Source organism: Macrotis lagotis, chromosome 1 (genome assembly GCF_037893015.1).
Source record: "Macrotis lagotis isolate mMagLag1 chromosome 1, bilby.v1.9.chrom.fasta, whole genome shotgun sequence".
Taxonomy (NCBI): domain Eukaryota; kingdom Metazoa; phylum Chordata; class Mammalia; order Peramelemorphia; family Peramelidae; genus Macrotis; species Macrotis lagotis.
In genome coordinates this window covers 545,498,282-545,518,864 of record NC_133658.1, presented here as the reverse complement: position 1 = coordinate 545,518,864, position 20,583 = coordinate 545,498,282, and the positions used below count along the sequence as shown (strand labels likewise).

Genomic DNA, 20,583 nt, shown 5'->3' with positions numbered 1-20,583 from the left:
AGATTGTTGACTGGACAAAGAATACAAATAAAAAGTACTGAAAAGAAGATATGCAACCTAACAAGTAATAAAGTAGTTCTCTAAATAATAATAAAAATGTAAATCAAAACAATTCTATAGTATCACTTTGCTAATCAAATTATCGAAGACAATACATCTTGAATCTTTCTTAGAAACACAGGAGGGCCTAAGAATCTACAAATGAAAAGGATATGTGAAATCACTGAATCAACCCCCTCCACTCATTTTACAGAAGATGAAATTAAGGCCTACAGAGGATCACAAATCTTATCTTGCACCAGAAATAATGCCATCATGGCTAAGGAAGAAATTTGTGCACCCTGCTAGCTACATGATACCTTTCCCCAAATACACCATAATATCTATAGAGTGTCAGACTTCTATATAAGCTAACAACAGTCTACTTCCTGTGTGAAGTAACTGAAATATTAGGGGAGGAAGAACAAAAAGAAGATGACACCCAAAAGGAAGTAATAACAAGTTGATCATCTTATAGGCAAAGTAAAAATGAAGTTATTGCCAGCCACACTGAAGTAAAAAATAAGCCTTTATGAGATGGTAACTAATCAATTATAATATTGTTGCTATAGAAACATATATAGTAATCTTAGTTCCAAAAAATGTCTTATTATATACAACATATTTATAAATTGGAGACTTTATATATATATATAATCAAAATAATTTAAGAGAGAATATAAGATATAATAAAAATGTGGGTATAGGAATATGAAGAACTAAGGGCAAATACCTTACATGTTTTCCTCTTTCCCAAACTCATTGAAGTTTCTGCAATTCAATGCAATTTTTTTTCCACTTACAATCTCAATTCAAAAAAGGGTCATTTGCAACTTTGAATCAATATCAAATTATAACCAGAGACCTCCTAAGGGTCAGATCTCTAACAATATTTTTTAATAATTTCAAGATTTTATATAGACAGCTTGAAAACAATTCTCACACTGACCAATGAGCTCTCGGCAATCCTTGTGAATTGTAGTCTGTTCTGGCAGATCTAAATTACCATCCCAAGATGCTAAACTGTCACCTTTCCCTGCAACATTTAATGCAATCTGGAAGAGAAAAAAAATAAAATCCAACAGTTTCAGATATTGTTTCTTTTACTTGGAAAATAAGACTATACTTTCAAATTGAAAAATCTGAATGCCAGAGAAACAGATCCATATTTTCAAAACTTCCCAATTGGTACTTATATTTTACCAAATAATAAGTACTTTCATCATACTTTAGGAATTATTATACCATGTGAGTTTGATTCCTTTATCTGCTAATGTCTAAAGATCACTTAAGAATAGATTCTGTATTATGCTTGTTACTTGGAATTGGTATCAACCCCAAAACAGTCCCTGAGAGTCTGACCTTTATTACCACCTGCATTAATAATCATTGGGAAAGCTATTTCCATGTTACTTTTCTTTTGTCCACAAATTTCTCAGAAATGATTCTTTGAAAGTAACTATGACACTCATAAAAATGAAAAACCAAACATTCAAATGAGTATAAAATCCACAGTAATAAAAATGAAATATCCTTTAGGCAAAGTAATTTTTAAATTATATTTTCATTCCAACTTACCTTCCAAACTTTTGCCCTCAAATCAGCAGGCAGTGGTCTCCCTTGAATTATATTCCTCAAAGTTTCAAGATCACAACCTCCGGTTTCCAAAGCTTCTGCAAGATCTTTTTCCCTAGAGGAAAAAAAAATTTCCAATTAAGGAAAAACTTAATTTCATAGAGTATGTTATCTATTCAGTATACAATAATACTCATAGGCAGCTAAAGGCTACTTTTCTTACTAAGTTATTACTGAGGAGTTTGGCTGTTTAAAAGGATAAAGTGTCAGCTACCCAGGAAAATCAGTTATCTAAAACATTAATCTAATGGTTCTAAATAGTTCAAGTTTTACAGAACATAATTCTTAAAACTTCAACAGTTTAGATTCTAAATCAATAAAAATAAATTCACCACTGAGTAACATATTTTGTACATACTCTTTCAAGCCAATTAAAGAATGGAGTATTCCCCTTGGGATCAGGAAACCAGTATCATTGCTAATGTCCTTTATGATGTTGAAAATATAATTTTCTTATTCTTATTCTTACCAATAAAACAATGCTAACTTGTTCCTATCTTATTACAGACTTTCTGTAGATATCGAATGATTTCCCAGTATATTAACCTCTTTGAGGAGGGACTGTTAAATGATCAATGTTATATTGCACAAAATCCTAATAAATCAACTTTTAAGTTAGTACAATATTAAGTTGATTCAGCATTCAAGACAGAATAAGTCAGCAACTACTAGGCAATTTTTTTTTTTTTTAGGTTTTTGCAAGGCAAATGGGGCTAAGTGGCTTGCCCAAGACCACAAAGCTAGGTAATTATTAAGTGTCTGAGGCCATATTTGAACTCAGGTACTCCTGATTCCAGGGCCAGTACTCTATCCACTGCGCCACCTAGCCACACCAACTAGGCAATTTTAAATGAATAAGAAATCAGACACCTAGTTTATGGAGCACAGATATACTTGTCATTCCTAAAATGGGAATAGAAGAGGGAAAAAAAGGAGAAAAAAATGTCATTAACGAAAAACTTGAAGGAAGTCAATTTTTGCTTATAGTTGCTAAAGAGCTGTACATGTTAAGAGTATGATCAAGGATACACATCTAAAGAAAAACAATTTAAGTCAGGATTGACCCTTGGTGGACCCAGAATACAGTATACATCCTTCATTTCACTTTAATAGAAACCATGATAGAACAGTGCTCCTCCCCATCCTCACCACTAATCTTCAATTCTAGATAACCTCTATTACTTATTTCCTCCATTCCTGCAGTTTCCTAGGATGCTGAGCACCGAAGAAAATCATAAAATTGAATCTATTTTAAATTATATGAATTTATTATTAGAAAACCTTTGGAAGGTCCTCAGTGCTACATGGCAAGTTTTCTCTACATTTATTGACTCCTCATCTCATTTTCTAGTTATTACTACAAAATCTTACTACCCTCTTCCTAAGATGCCCAATTCTATGCCACACAGATGATCTTGCCTTTTACTATACAAAAACAATGGAGATTGTCTGTTTGACAAGAATTTTCTCAGCTTACCTCCTTGATATCTTTTCACTTCATTCTTGTTTCCTTTTTTCTTAAGAATAAAGATAATACCTTCTATTTCTTTCTAAGACTAAAAAAAAATCTACCTGTGCCCTATGTTCTATTTCCTCAGCCAGGACATTATTCAAGGAAATCATCTCACTAGGCTCAAGAAGTCTCTAAGCACCCCCTTTTAACTGATTCCTTCTCATGTTCCTACAAACACTCTCAAAGTGTTTACTGCCCATTTACTGGCCTTTTTCCTTCCATTCCCTGGTAACACCTCTTTTAAATCTCAATATCTCAAATTCTTCATCACATACTAATTAGGTTTCTTCAATGCCTAGTAACCTCTTCATTTAGGACTAAGAATAGCTCTTTGCAATGTTTTGTTTCTCCATGATTCTAATGAACTTGCTTTTCTCAAAGCTTACCAATTACCTTCTTTTTTCCTAACTCAAATGATTATTTTCATCTTTTTTGACCTCTCTACAGCATTTAATAATATTGATATTTAATTCTTCTTCTTCTAGATACCATCCCTTCTTATTTTTTGATATCACATTTCCCTGATATTCTCAATCTCTTTAATCTACTCTCCTACTCTGGAGTCTCTAAAACAGATCCCAAAGATTCTGTCTGCAGTTTTCTTCTCTTTATGTATGTGTCCCTGCTTCCCTTAACAATCATATTCACGGGGACGGCTAGGTGGCACAGTGGATAGAGCACCGGCCCTGGAGTCAGGAGTACTTTAGTTCAAATCCGGCCTCAGACACTTAATAATTACCTAGCTGTGTGGCCTTGGGCAAGCCACTTAACCCCATTGCCTTGCAAAAACTAAAAAAAATAAAAAATAAATCACATTCACTCCCACATCTTCAATCTCTATCTCTGCTGAGCTAATGTCAATTGCTCAGTCTTCATCCTTCTTTGTAGTAATGTTGGGATGGAAAGTAGTTTAGCTCAAGAAAGAACCTCAGTGTCTGGCATCTTCTCCTGCCAGGTGATCTTCAGAATCTTCCTAAAATAATTTAAATGGAAATGATTCTGTTTCCTGACATGATACTGGTAGACTGTCCAAGTTTCACAGACATACAGCAATGAGGTCAGCACAACAGCTCTATAGACCCTCAGTTTGGTCATCAGTCTAATACTTCTCTCCCACACTTTCTTCTGGAGCCTCCCAAATACTGAGCTAGCTCTGGCAATGTGAGTCTCAACCTTATTGTCAATGTGTACCTCCCTGGAAAGGACACTGCCAAGGAAAATGAACTTATCCACAGTACTCAAAACTTCTCCATTTGCTATAATCAATGGTTCCACATATGGATGGTATAGTGCTGACTGATGGAACACCTGTATTTTCTTGATGTTAACTATTATTAGCACCAGCAGCAGAGAACCGATCCATACTTTGTTGCATCTCAGTTCCAGAGGCTGTTTGGAGTGAACAGTCATCTACAAACATGCACTAAAACTCCCTCCACTTTGGTCCTGGCTTGTAGTCTTTTCAATTTGAAGAATTTGCCATCAGTGCAGTAGCTGACCTTGAGACCATGTTCATTTTCAGTGACAGCATTTAATGACATGGCTGAAAAACAACATTCTAAAAAATATGGGAGCCAAGACACGTCCTTGTTTCACTCCATTGGTGACTGGAAAATCCTGAGATCGTTGTCCACTATCGAGAACCTGGGTAACCACATCATCATGGAACTGATATACAATACTGATAAACTACTTCAGGTAACCAATTTTTTTTTGCTAGGCAATAGGGTTAAGTGACTTGTCCAAGGTCACACACTCCATAATTATTAAGAGTCTGAAGATGGATTTGAACTCAGGTCCTCCCAAGTCCAGGGTTGATGCTCTATCCATTGCACCACCCAACTGTCCCAGGCAACCAAATTTTGACCCTCTTGACTGATGGTATCAAAGACCTTGGTCAGATCTACACATGTTGCATACAGAACTTTGTCTGTTCTTGGCATTTTTTCCTGGAGTTGTTGGGCAGCCAACACCATATCAATTGTTCCTCGACCTTTCTGAAGTCACATTGGCTCTCAGGGAGGTGACCATCTTCCAGGTGAAGGATCAGACTGATGAGAAGGACTCTAGCAAGAACCTTACTAGCAATGACTAAAAGAGAACTAACCCTGTAAATGTCACAGGACAATAGTTCTGGGAGTAATGAGCAAAGGATGTAGAAGCTGCTGATCTTTGGCATAGAGGAAAAGCAAACTGTGGTTTACTGTGAAATCTACAGCTTAAGCTTTGAGGTCAAACTTAATTTCTTTACTGCTATTAAGTTTTGAGAGAGTTGATAAATATGCTAGATTCTTTGTTATACTCAGATCAGTCCTCAATTATAGACACACGATCTTCAAGAAAATCATAATTGATCTAAACAACCTTAAAAGTTAGTGTCTTAAATCTTTACTCTTTTTTTTGAGAGGTTGCTTGAGAAAGCCACCTATTATTGATGTCTCTACTTCCTCTCTTCTAAATTTCTGCATTCTGCCTTCTAACCTCACCATTTAATTTAAACTGCTCTCTCCAAACTAGAAATGATTTTTGAATCCCCAAATTTAATGGTCTTTTATCAATTCTTATCCTCTTGTCCCCTCTGTTGTCTTTGACAGTGTTTGTTATCCTCTTTTCTTGAATTTTTTTCTTTAACTTTTGATTATCCTACTCTTTCCTGGTTCTCCTCATATCTGACTGACCATCTTTATTCTTTTTGTTGGATCTTCCCCCAGATCAAACCCACTAAACTTTGTATCCTCCCAAAATGTGTCATTTACCCATTTCTCTTTTCTTTCTACTTTATTGCTTGGAGAGATCACCAATTTTTTTTTATTCACTTATAATCTCTGTACAGATGATTTTCAGATCTATTTATCTAGCTCTGACCTTCAGGCACACAATACCAACTGCCTAATGGACACCTCAAAATCATGATTCTCTCTCACATCCTTCCCTTTTCCTACCTTCTGTTTTATTGTTGTGGGGCAACTGGAGTTAAGTTATTTGCCCATCTGGTAAGTATGGCACATCTGAGGCTGCATTTGAACTCAAATACTCCTGACTCCAGATCTGGTGTTCTATCCACTGTGCTACCTTGCTGCCCCAGCTTCTCTATTAATGACAAGGGCACCACAACCCTCACAATCACACAGGTTTGAAAGCTTAGTGTCATTTTCACACTGATTCACACCCACCTATGTGTCTAATTTGTTGTCAAATCTTGTTTCATACTATAATATTTATTTTTGTATATCACCTTTTCTTTACTTATATGGTTGCTATCTTGGTACACACACCTCATGTGTGATTTACGGCAATAAACAATCTATTCTCTAAAATACTAGAATTTCAAAGTCTGCAGCTCTTAGTAATTCCTTATTGCTTCTAGAGTAGATTCTTTATTTAAAACCCTTAACAATGAAGCTCTAGACTAACTTTCTAGACTTATTTAGAATAGAATGAACATTTTAAACAATAGTTTAATAACCAATAACATCACAAAAATGAAATTGACTATGTTTTAGGAAAAAATTGAGGGAAAATTTTGTCACTGATCTTACTTTCCAGTAAGAAATGGTTTCCAAAGACAATAGTGGGTTAGAATATAAGCTCGTCCTTTAACATCTTATAGAAAAGCATGATGGCTCATAAGATGAACAGAATCATCATTTTTAAAGAAAGTTTGGCAAGATATCTAATGAAGCCAAGTCAATCCCAAGGGCTTTCAAGGATGAAAATGGAAGACTACAAATGCAAGAAAAATGGAAAAGTTTTATAAGAACTATTTCAAAAGTCTGCATCAAGAATGGTGGAAGAAACACCTTTGGAGCCATAGTCCCTGAGGTGCTTAGAAAAAAAGATAGAAATGGGGGCAGCTAGGTGGTGCAATGGATAGAGCACCAGCCCTGGAGTCAGGAGTACCTGAATTCAAATCCAGCCTCAGATACTTAATAATTACCTAGATGTGTGGCCTTGGGCAAGCCATTTAACCCCATTGCCTTGCAAAAACTAAAAAAAAGATAGAAATGATACTGAAACAACCCCCCCCCCCCCAACCCCAACCCACAAAAACATGGACAGGAAAATCAATCAGGTTGATTAAGTATATGTAAAAGAGATTTGTGTGCTGATGGTAAAACAATTATGAGGGAACTGGGGGATCAATTAATAATGAAAATAAAGGAAGGGAAGATACCAAAAATGTGGTGAAAATTCCCAGACTTTATTAATGCTGAAAAAGGTGGCCAAAAGACCAACAGTAACAACTGAACTATATGCTTTTTCTCCCTATATGTAAAATTTTAATGAGTGATCTATATATGAATTGAAGACATCTTCAATGAAGACATTTAGAAGGAAATAGGTAGGCTTTCACAAGTGATATTACAGCTTCCTTCACTGAAGCACTACTCTGTTAACTTAATGTGGCAAAAACATGTCCTCGGGCCATTTGTAAGCTCTGATAGGCTTCAAGATTTTATCAACAGGAGTCTCCATCAACTGGGACTTGCTTCATTTAGCTTGAGGAAGCTCATGACTTGACAGCTGGATACCAAGATATTAATTTTACTGACTTTAATTTCTCATGTAGCTTGCCTTCTAAGGATATGAAGAGTCACTGACCTTCCAGTTTCAGGAGTCCCTAGACCAGTGAAAGAACCGATCCTGAAAGTATCAAAGTAAGGAATATACTTATAGTGAAGTGCAATCTGTACATGCAAAATCTCCGATTGGGAAAATTTAAGTAGAAAGTCATGTGAAATGGGAAACTAGAGAACCCTGTCCATGTGAAGATGGTGAACCAGGGTGAGAAAAAAAATAAATGAAGAGATGAGGAGTCCAATAAAACAAAGGTTACAAGACACAGCATTCACCTGACATCCCTCATTACTTCTCTAGATTAGATTAATAGTCTCCTAATTGGACTCTAGGCTTCCAATCCCTCCCCTCCACTTCCTCCACACAGCTAGCAAAATTATCTTCCCTAAGGCACTGTCATCTTCAATGATATTCATGGATTTCATTTGCCTCTAAGATATAATAAGATAGGTGACATAATGGTTAGAGAGCCAAACTTAAATTTATAAAGGTCTGAGTTTGAATCCTACCTCAGACACTTACTTACTTACTTACTTACTAGTTGGGTGACCTTGGGCAAATTACTTACTGTTTTCTGATTTTCCAATCTTTATCAGTGATTCTTTTCATCCTGCCTTTTTTTAAAATTTATTTATTTTGAATTTTACACTTTTTCCCCTAATCTTTCTTCCTTCCACCCCCCCCCCCACAGAAGGCAGTCTGTTAGTCTTTACATTGTTTCCATGGTATGCATTGATCCAAGTTAAATGTGATGAGAGAGAGAAATCATATCCTTAAGGAAAAAACATAAAATATAAGAGATAACAAAATTACATAATAAGATAATGAGTTTTTTCATCCTGCCTTTTAAAAAAGATGCCCAGGATGCCCCCATCTTTTAAAAACAAATAAAATAAAAAACCAACTCACAAAAATTTTACTATCCTTTCAAGTTGTTTGTTTTCAAACCTTTTCACAACCAAATTCCTAGAAAAAGCTATCTGCACTCATTATTTCTGTGTCCTCTCACTTGATTCCCAACTCTTGGAAACCTGGTTTCTGAAATCACATCATTCAAGTGAAAATAATTTTCTAAACTTGTCAATGAATTATTACATGGCCAGACCCTGTTAAGACTTTTCTTAATCCTCATTGTTCTTAACCTCCCTGAAATTACTGACTACTCTCTTCTCCTGGATATTCTTCCAATTTTATGAGACACTATTGATTTCTCATCTGCTTTCTACCTCTATGACTGTTCCACCTCAATCTACCCTGGGGGTTCATCATTCATACTCCACTCATAATGAGTATACCCCAAGGCTTTGTCCTTGGCCCTCTTCTCTTTCCTCTCTACACTCACTGTCTTACTTGGTCACCTCATCAGCTCCCATTATCATCTCTATGTAAATGTTCCCAAATGAATACACATAGATGTAGTTAGCTACAACAACTGTCTATTAGAAAGTTTTTTTAATTTAACATTTCCCCCCAATTTCGAGAAAAAACTATTTTCAACATTCATTAAAAATATTCTAGGGGCAGCTAGGTGGCACAGTAGATAGAGCACCAGCCCTGGAGTCAGGAATACCTGAGTTCAAAGCTGGCCTCAAGACACTTAATGATTACCTAGCTGTGTGGCCTTGGGCAAGCCACTTAACCCCACTGCCTTGCCAAAAAACCCTAAAAAAAAAAAATTCTAGAGTTCTAAACTCCCTGTCACCCCCCCTCTCCCCGTCTCACTGAGAAGGCAATTTGATATGTTCTATATGTGAAGTCACATAAAACCTAGTTCCGTATTAGTTATGTTGTAAAACAGACAAAAAAATAAAGTAAACAAAGTATGCTTGAACCTGCATTCAGATCCATCACTTCTTTTCTGGAGATAGAGAGCATTTTTAATAGATCCTTCAGAACTGTCTTTGATCACTGTACTGCCAAGAATAGTTAAGTCTTTCAGTTATATCATCATCCACTGTATACAATGTTCACTGTACATATTGATTCTATTCATTTCACTTTGTATCAGTTCATATAAGTCTTTCCAGATTTTTCTGAGAGCACTCCACTCATTTCTTTTACTTTTTAAAAAAATTATTTTTTCACATTACTACAATAATCTTTTTGTGAAAGTAAACAATCCCCCCCACACACACACACAAAGAAAGAGAAATCTCAAGAAAAATAAAGTGAGAGGAAAAAGAATTGTGCTTCATTCTGTATTCAGATACCATTAGCTTTGTCTTTGGGATGGATCAAGTTCTTTATCATAATTTCATTAGAGAAGTTGCTTCATATTTTTCTCACAGTTGCTGTATTTCCCCCTCCACTCTATTCCTCCCCACTCTCATTTATTCTATTCTCTCTCACTCTGTCCCTGTCCAAGAGTATGTTGTATCTGAGTACCCTCTCCCTCTTTTCTATCACCTATTCCCCCCTTCCCCCTTATCCCATTCTTTTCTTCTCATTTTTCTCTAGTGAAAGATAAATTTCTATACCCTATCAAGTGTGTAGGTTATTACCTCTCTGAGCCATTTCTGATGATAATGAAGGCTCACTCTCTGAGACACTTTCAATGAGAGTGAAAGTTCACTCATTCCCCCTCACCTCCCCCATTCTACTTCATTGCAAGCTTTTTCTTGCCTCTTTTACATGAAATCTCTTTAGCCCATTCTACTTCTCCTTTCCCTAAATCCCTATCCCTAACTCTCCATTCCTTTCTCACCCATTAACTCCATCTTTATAACATTGCACCTTCAAATTCATCTCCCTCCTGTGCCTTGTCTATATATGCTTCTTCTAACTGCTCTAATAAATGAGAAGGTTCATATGCATTATCAATATCATCATCCCATACAACGAGTTCAACATCATTAAATCCTTCATAATTAGCCCTTCCCATGCCAGTCTCTCTTTTGCCTTCTGGAATATCATATTCCAAGTTCTATGAGCCCTTATTATAGATGTTGCTAAATCTTGTGTTATCCTGACTGTGGCTCCAAGATATCTGAATTGGTTTTTTTCTGGATGCTTGTAATATTTTCTCCTTGACCTGGGAATTGAATTTGGCTATAATATTCCTAGGAGATCTCTATCTCTCTCTCTCTCTCTCTCTCTCTCTCTCTCTCTCTCTCTCTCTCTCTCTCTCTCTCTCTCTCTCTCTCCAATGATGGGATTAAGTGACTTACCCAATAAACCAACTAGGTGATTATTAAGTGGATTTGAACTCAGGTCCTCTTGACTCCAGAGTTGGCTGCACTACCTAGCTGCCCCTTGGCATCTCTTTAGTGGACTCCCTCAATTTCTATTTTACCCTCTGCTTCTAGGCTATCAGCAATTTTTTTTTCTGAAGAATTTCTTGAAAAATAAAGTCTAAGATCTTTTTCTGGTAACTTTCAGATAACTCAATAATTTTTAAATTATCTCTTCTTAATTTGTTTTTGAGGTCAGTTGTTTTTCCAATGAGATATTTCACATTTTCTTTCAGTTTTTCATTCTTTTGGTTTTGTTTTGTTTCTTGATTTGTCACAAAGTCATCAGCTTCCCTTAGCTCTATGATCCATTCTACATATTAAGGAATTATTTTCTTCAGAGAGCTTTTGCATCTCCTTTTCCATCTAGCCAATTCTGCTTTTTTAAGGCAGTCTTCTCCTCATGGTTCTTTTGGTCTGCTTTTCCCATTTGATCTAAACTGGTTTTGTAAGATGATAGTTTCTTCATTATTTTTTTGCTATCTCCCCTTCACCAAGCTGCTGACTTGGTTTTCACAATTTTTCCACATCACTCCCATTTCTCTATCCAATTTTTCTTCTACCTCCCTTACTTGATTTTCAAAATCTTTTTTGAGCTCTTCCATAGTCTTGAGACCAATTCATATTTTTCTTGAAGGCTATGGATACAGAAGCTTTGGCTTTGTTATCTTCTGAATGTGTATTTTGATCCTCCGTGGGACCAACATCTATGGTCAGAATCTTTTTCTTCTGTTGTTTGCTCATTTCCCCAGCCGATTAATTGATTTTAACTCTTTGCTAAGGTGGGGCTTTGTTTCCAGGATGGAGGATGCACTTTCCCAGGCTTTTGAGGGTTTTTGCAGACTGCTCTCCTGACCTGTGTTCTGGTTTCCCTGGAATTATAAGGAGAGTCCCTGATCTTTGATGGCAGTATGGCAACTTGTCTGCAACCTGAATCTGAGTATGGACAAAGCAACAGAATCCTTGCCCCAGGGATAGAAGAGAGACCTTTGCAGGTTCCCCTGACCTCCTTACTGTCTATGGCCAGAGTGCTCTGGAAGCAATTGCTGAGTGGCTTTGCAGGTCTGCTTCTGGTTCCTGGGATTGCAGCTAGGCTGAGACCTGTGCTGGCCTGGGCTCCATGCTCACTCTGGTGCTGCAGTTTTCCTGCTGACCTTTCAAGTTGTCCTTGGCAATTCCTGGGTTGAGATGTCTGGAAACCACACCACTACCACGGACCCAATCTGGATGGTTAGAAGCAGTTAGCTCCAAGTGCCAGTACAGTTACACTGTGGCCCTTTCCAACCCCAGTGAAATAGACCCTTTCTGTAGATCTTTTAAGTTGTCTTGGGCCAGAAAACTATTTCACTCAGTCTTTCTGTGGGTTCCACCTCTCTAAAATTTGGTTAGTCATAATTTAAAGGCATTTGCAATGGACTGGGGGAGAGATTCTGGGATTTCCTGACTTTGCTCTGCCATCTTGGCTCAGATCGCTATGATGATGATTCTTAAATATCCCACTCATCACTTCTTATAGCTACAATAGAATTCCATCTCAATTACATACCACAACTTGTTCAGCCATTCCCCCAGTTGATGGACATCCCCTCAATTTCCAATTCTTTGCAATCACTTAAAAGAGATGTTCTAAATATCTTTGTATATATAGATCCTTTTCCTTTTTGCTTTTTTATTTCTTTTGGAATATAGACCTGGGAGAGGTATACATCACCCCCTCCAACATTTATCATTTTCCGTTTTGGTCACATTTGTCAATTTGATAGGTGTAGGGTAGTAGAATTATTTTAATTTTCATTTCTCTAATCCATAGTGATTTAGGATATTTTTTCCATATAACTAAGGATAACTTTAATCCCTCTGAAAATTGCCTATTCATATCCTTTGACCTTTTTATCAATGAATAACTCATTTCTATCTCTATATACTTGAGGAATGCAGTCTTTATTAGAGAAATTTGTAAAATTTTCCTCAATTATTATGTATTTCCCGCCATCCTATTTTCTCCACTTATCCTTTTTCATGCTGTACATTCTCTTGTGTTTTGCTTCTGACTTTTTCCTTCCCTCAATCTGCCCTCCCTACTATCAACTCCAGAACTCCAATTCCCTTTACCTTCCACTTTCTCATAAGGTTAAGATAGATTTTCTATACCTGAGTTTGTATGTATACTCTCTTGTAGGTAATTTACATAAAAGGTTCATATGGTCCTTTCTACTTCCCCCATCTTCCTATCCATTGTAAAACTTATTGTGCCTCTTTTATGTCAGATAATTTTCCCCATTCTACTTCTCCATTTCCCTTTTTCCTAGTCCATTCCTCTTTCTCTCTCCTTAATTTTATTTTTTAAGATAATTACCCCATCATACTCAATTCAACCCATGCCCACAATCTATGTGTACTCCTTCTAACTGTACTAATAATGATTAAGATTTTAGGAGTAACAAGTTTCATTTTTTCATTTAGGGATGTAAAGAATTTAACCTTATCAAATCCCTTATGATCCTCTTTTCTGTTTACCTTTTGTGGCTTTCTCTTGAGTCTTTTATTTGAAAGTCAAATTTTCTATTCAAATCTGGTCTTTTTAATCAGGAATACTTGAAAGTCTTCTATTTCAATTAATATCCATTTTCCCCCCTTGAGGATTATATCCAGTTTTTCTGGACAGGTGATTCTTTGGTTGTAATCCTAACCTCCTTTGCCCTCTGAAATATCATATTCCAAGTCCTCCAATCCTTTAATGTAGAAACTGCTAATTTTTGCATTATCGTGGAATGTGAGCCATATTTGATTTGTTTCATTTTAATGGCTTTTAATATTTTTTCCTTGACCTGGAAGTTCTGGAATTTGGCTATGATATTCCTGGGAGTTTTCATTTTGGGGATCGCTTTTCAAGAGAATATTGATAGATTCTTTCAATGTCTATTTTGCCCTCTGGTTCTGATAATACCCTCTGATAATTTCTTGAAAGATAATGTCTAATTCTTAAATTATCTCTCCTGAATCTTTTTCCAGATCAGTTGCTTTTACAGTGAAATATTTCATGTTTTCACCTATTTTTTTCAGTCTTTTGATTTTGATTGATTCTTGATGTCTCATGGAGTTATCAGTGTCCTATTGCCCAATTCTAATTTTTAAGAAATTATTTTCTTCAGTGAACTTTTGGATCTCTTTCTCCATTTGGCCAATTCAGTTATTCAGGGAATTCTCATTCGATCTTTTACCATTTGCTCTATTATATTTTTTAAGAGTTTTTCGTCTTTACTAAAAAGCTGTTGACTCTTTTTTCATGATTTTTCTTGCATCATTCTCATTTTTCTTCCCATTTTTTCCTCTTGTATTTGATTTTTTGTTTTGTTTTTCCAAGACAATGGCCTTGCCTAAGATCACACAGCTAAGTAAGTATTAAGTGTCTGGGGCCACATTTGAACTCAGATCCTCCTGATTCTATGCACTGCACCATCTAGCTGTCCTCTCTTATTTTATATATATATTAGGCCCTTTAATAAAGAACTTCCAAAAAGATTTACCAAGAACAAGGACACAGTAAATAGTGGTTAGATTATCAAACAGTAAAAAATGAGGTAAGTGTAAAGTCCTAGTGACTTATCCTAGTTCTATTTGTGCTAGTATTACTTACAATCAAGTAATGTAGAATGGACCCAGGTACCTACTTGTCCTCTTCACTGGAAAGCAGAACAAGCTGAAGGTGAAATCTTATACAGAAAGGACTACATCTTTTAGCTGTTGTAAATGAACCATCTTATATCCAGAGGAGCACAGGGCTGTCTAAAACATGGCCCACAGGCCAAAGAGCGATTTTATGCAGTCTGCCTGTGGGTTTTTTCATGACCAAAAAAAAAATGATTTGCACGTAATGCATATTAGATTTAATTCCATCACTAATAATAATCTCATGGATAATTATCTGGTGTTTTAAAGCAGGATTACAGATGTAACATATCACACAGAATTTTCAATCGATCTATGGGATGCATTCCATCTGTATGATACAGACTAGTCAGTATGCACCTACCTTTACACTGTTGTGTTGTCACTTTGTTGTTTTGTGTTTGCTTTCACACTTTGTGCTTTTGCCTTTCATACTGATGACATGCATTCCTCCACTCTCTAAGAAGTTATGAGGCAATTTTTTATATCAAAGAACCTTGGTCCTGGAGCCATCACATAGTGCTTTGTCCATTGAACAGGGACTATGTTTTTTTATTCTGGGTGTGGCCCTCAAATAATTATTTTAGTGCAACCCCAAGATAACCTAAGGTTGAACAGCTCTAATGTAGCATAACACCAGACTTGAAGTTGGAATATTCTGTTACCTTTCACTTGTAAGGCCTTCAGCAAGTTACATCATTGCTGTGCCTCAGTTTCCTCAACTATGAGGGAGTTAGTTTCTTCCAACTCTAAAAATCTTACTAAGAGTGAAAAGCCTATGCTTAAGGGTAGACAATACAGATTTTTCCTTTTTCACTCTTAAATCTTCCACAAACTGGTTTTGTGACTTTAGTAACTGTGAAGCCCAGTGCAATTATTTCTTCATCGGAGGAATAAGAACTAGACTTCAATAATTCTTTCTAATTTTCTATGATCCTATGACTTGTAAGAACTGTATGATTTTTGCTAAAATATTAGCTAAGAGTTAAAATGTACAATTTTTTTCTCACCTAAAGCTTTTATGGAAGTTCTTAAAATTTATTGTTATCTACTAAGGAAATGGAAATCTGTATCCAAAATAAAACTTCTTTAAAAACAGTTTTCTATGTTCTTGCTCAATAGCCTTGCAAGAAAAAAAATTATGCGAATAAGTCTTCAATTTTAATTGATTTTAAATTATAAGTCAAACTGTACACATTTACAAACTAACGATTTCAGCTCTAGCTTTTGAATATATTTTTCAAGATTAATTACAAGTCATTTCTTACAGAGTTTTACAGTTCAAAATGTATCAAGTTTAACTCATGTTACTTTACGGTTCATTAAAAAAATAAACTAGGAAGACTTGTCAACCATTAAGAATATTAACAAATAATGATTTTTAATGCTTCAGTAGTTTTCTCTTTAAGACTGGAGGTAAGTCGTAAAGGCAATACTGTTGACATGTTGAGTTGATATAAATAGAAAATTTGCAATTTTGATAAGTTTAAGTAAATGTTTACTTAATTTACTCCCCCATTTAAACAGACTTTAAATTTGGAAGACATGGGAAGCTATGTATTCTGCACACAATGAAAAATATTGTTTTAAAATACTGCCTGCTTAATATACATAGAACCTTAAATACACTAAATTGTAGATATATATATATATATAATTCTAATCTCTTCAAGATAGGAACTTCTGCTTCAATACAAGTATTTTCCTAATTAGTTGTTCTGTGCAATATCATGCCTGAGGTCCTTCTTTGCAACAAGGAAAATAGTCTTCTGTCCTGAAAAGGATAGGAGGCTCATAAACCGTTTGCTGCTGCTTTGTGGAATATGACTTATTAAGAAAGGATGGCACATTACTGGTATGCAAAAGTTTCTTTAATGAGTTGGGGAATGTCCCAAGTTCTGCTTCTGCTTTTGTCACCTGGTCTTCCATTCTAGTCACACAATTTCCAATCACTTTAACAAAGGCCTCCAATGTGTCAATCTTTCTATATATCTCACTCACTTCGGTAGCTTTGCAGTGTATATGAGGTACGCTTTCATTGACTACCTGTGAGGAGTCGCTTGGAATCATATCTAGCATCCCAACAAATGCATCAACGCTAGTTAGTAGGTCTTCAAGACTCCTATCTAAAGCCTCTATCTGGGGCCGCCTCCCTCCCCGGCCGCCGGCAGCAGGTAGGTGGCGCAGCAGAGGCAGGTCCGAGCCCGCGGCGTCACCGTGGCTTCGCCACCCCGACTGGGCCGCTGCCGCCCGGCCCGCTCGGCGCCCCCCCCCCCCAGAGGCCCGAGGCGCTCGAGCACCTCCTCCAGGCCCGGGACCCCTGGCGGCCCAAGAACCGCATGGGCGCTCTCCCTGGCCCGGCAGCGCTGGCCCCGCCGCGCCGCTCCCGCCCCCACGCCCCGCGCAGTCTGGCGCTCTTATTTGATTTTTAAAAACTTTTTTGAGCCCATCCATGGCCTAAAAGCAATTCGTATTTTTCTCCGAGTCTTTGGAAGTAGCAATTTCGATTCTATTGTCTTCTTCTGAATTTGTGTTTTGATCTTCCTGTCAGCATAGTAACTTTTCATTGACAGGTTCATTTTGTGCTGTTTTGTTCCTTTTTCCAGTTTATTTCTTGACTTTTAATCCTATGCTCAAATGGGGCTCTGCTTATGGAATGGAGAGGGTACTATCCCACTCATCGGGGTTTTTGGTACACCTATTTTTCACAGATAATTCTGAAAACCAAAAGTTAACTTTCCAAGGTAGTTTGATCCAGGGAGAGATATGTGTGTATGAAGGGAGGTACATATGTCAAGAGATGATTGGTCATCACACTTGTCAGAGTCCTTAAGTCTTTCAAAAAAAAGTTTATGTTTAACTGTTGCTGATACTGTATAAAATATTTTCATTTCACTCCATATCGTTTCAAGTCTTCTCAGGTCTCTCTGAAATGATTCTTTTCATCATTTCCTATAGCACAACAATATTCAATTGCATTCATAATCATTCCAATCTCCAAATGATGAGCACCCCTTTAACTTCCAGTTCTTTGCCACCATAAAAAAAGCTAGTATAAATTTTTTTGTACAGATGGATTCTTTTCCCTTTTTTGGGCCTCTTTGGAGTACAGGCATAGCAGCATACAGATAATTTATTAACTTTGTCAGCATAATTCCAAATTGCTTTTCATAATGGCAAGACCAATTCACAGCTTCAGTTTCCTAGTCATCTTCTTACCAGGGGCCTTACCCACTGACCAGAATCTATGTCCTAGAGGACTTAAACCCTCTCACTTTAGAATCTGTTCCCTCTCCACTACTTTTTGCTCTGGAAAAAATAATTATTTCAATTTGTCAATGGTCTTGGAAATAGTATATGAAGCTACTCTTCCATAGTTCTGCTCACTAACCTTGAAACCTTCCAAACCAAAATATGCCTTCCTGAGCACCAGTCCTCTCAAAGTATCTGCACCAAGTACAATGTAAGGGGAGTAACATAGAATATATAGACTAGGGATTTATTTTGCATGTTTTCCACATTTAACATTGTGCATAGTATATATTAAGCATTTAATAAATGTTTTTCATTCATATGCTGCTTGAAATACTTGAAAATGTTAAAATAGATATGGCTGTCAAAAAACTCTCTATCTCCTAATACAAAGACAAATGTCTTCTGAATTCTTTGATAATCTTGAGGATTCCCTTTTCCATATGAACTATTTACATTTTTATACCTCTATAACAGATAAGTACTGGGATTCATACTATTACAGAGGGAATAAACTAGAAAATATCTAAAATCTTCTTGAAAGCTAAAATTCTATAATTATAAATAATTCTAGAAAACCAGGTTAAGTCAAATTGTTTAGAATTAGCATTGATCTCTGCAAAGTATTCAGTCAAGTCATCCTTAAGACATTTCTTATAGAGAACTGTCAAGAGTTACAAAGAAAACCAATTGAATTTAAGTACAGTTATCACAATATTTTTAAAATTAAGAGCCTTATAAGAATCTCTGAAAATTCTAGCAGATGGATCAGGAAAGTAGACAACTTATAACCTTCACCTCTAGGCTCCTCCCTTTCTTAGATATTTTATTTTCATTCTATATAAACCTAAATATGTACAAACTGTCTCTTTCCCTCTCTCCCCATAAAAGTTCAGCTCCTTGAGTATAAAACTTATAACCTTCAGTTCAGCAATTTTTCTGCTGAGGATATGCTAAGTATATTATTTACAAGGGAGAAGAAAGACTTGTGAAAAAAATGTGACCTATGATATGCTGAAACTAAGAATTCCTTCCACCAATACAGGCTGGTTGTCATCTGTTCTACAACTTATAGTAACAGAAATATGCCCAGAGTATTGAGAAGTCAAGCGATTTACCTAGAGTATGTGCCAAAGGTAAAAACCTAAACTCAGGTCATCCAGTTTTCAGACCAGGCTTCTTATACTACACTGTCCCATAGTAATGGTAACTCACATTTCTAAAGCATAATACTTTTTCAGTCACATCCTGATCACAGAGTTTAATAATAAGTAAGAAATGAAATTTGGATCTATGCTGTCAAGATTCAGAATCTAACATTCTCATCCACTATGCAAAATTTAAAACAAAACAAAAACAATTAGGATAGAAATGGGGAAAAAATTGCACAGTTCCATATAATATGACTAAAGAGGGCAAAAAGTATTTATGGAATACTTCGGATGTGCAAAGTCCTGGATTCCAGAGATACAAACAGAAATTCAGGTGTCCAGGAACTCACATTTCAAAGGAGACAACCACAAAGTATCATAACTATAAAATCAAGCAGAAAGGTCTGCAAGACTACCTTGAGTACTACAAGGCAAATGGATTACCATAACTTCTTTAGTGTCATTTCTATTGATAATGCTGTCAGTTGCTGAAGATAGAAAACATTTTATCACTGTGTGGTTTAAAAACAACAAAAAACTATAAAGATGTTTAACATGAGATGATGTTAAATGAAGACAGTGGAATTAGAAGAAGAGACAGTGAATATAATAAAAATGCCTTTAGTAACAAAGCTTTATAAATGATATTAATGGAAAACAGAGCAAATTTATTTTTATTTTTTTAGGTTTTTTTGCAAGGCAAATGGGGTTAAGTGGCTTGCCCAAGGCCACACAGCTAGGTAATTATTAAGTGTCTGAGGCCAGATTTGAACTCAGGTACTCCTGACTCCAGGGCCGGTGCTCTATCCACTGAGCCATCTAGCCCCCCCCCCGAGCAAATTTAAAGTTAAAGATTATTTTGTTCAAGGTAGTTTTTTTATCAAGATGAAATTAGCTTGAGCTTTATGCTTTTATTTTCTATATTCATGTTATTTCTGAAGATGACTAAAAATACCCTATAATAAAAATTATTTTACAAATAACTAAAAATTATTTTATAGAGGATTCCCAGTCTTTTTTTTTTAGGTTTTTTTGCAAGGCAAACGGGGTTAAGTGGCTTGCCCAAGGCCACACAGCTAGGTAATTATTAAGTGTCTGAAACCGGATTTGAACCCAGGTACTCCTGAATGGATTTTATAATCCTCACTTTCCCTTTTACTTTCCCAATTGGGTCTAAGCTCTTAGCTCTAACATTCAAAGGTCTCTAAAATATGACTCAAGTTCTTCTCTCTCTCTCATCCTCTATACAAAGTCCAGGTTTCAGTTAAAATTGGGTTCCTCACTGTTCTTCAAATATACTTTCTCACCTCCAAGGTCTTTGTTGTTCTGCTGCTTCTTCTTTCTGTGCAATATGCTCATTCTGTAAGAGGCAGAGAAATCTGCCAAAATCATCTTCTTAAGTCATGGGTCTGACAGTTTTGACAATACCATTTTCTTGTTCCAAGAACTTTTTGGCTTCTAGGAAATTCACCGCCATGAACATTATGGCTTCATCCTATTTTTCCATTCTTACTTC

At 36.2% G+C, this 20,583-nt stretch overlaps 1 protein-coding gene across 2 annotated transcripts in view; it reads right to left on the bottom strand.

Moving 5' to 3' along the window:
- The window catches only part of TBC1D23 (TBC1 domain family member 23), a 62,986-nt gene that overhangs the window by 34,637 nt on the left and 7,766 nt on the right, over window positions 1-20,583 (bottom strand). For both annotated transcript variants that reach the window (XM_074214321.1, XM_074214322.1), the window contains exons 2-3: window positions 1,618-1,729; window positions 989-1,094 (exon numbers count right to left, since the gene is read on the bottom strand). In XM_074214321.1, coding sequence (XP_074070422.1) covers window positions 989-1,094; window positions 1,618-1,729 — 218 coding nt within the window. The remainder of the gene's footprint in view (window positions 1-988; window positions 1,095-1,617; window positions 1,730-20,583) is intronic.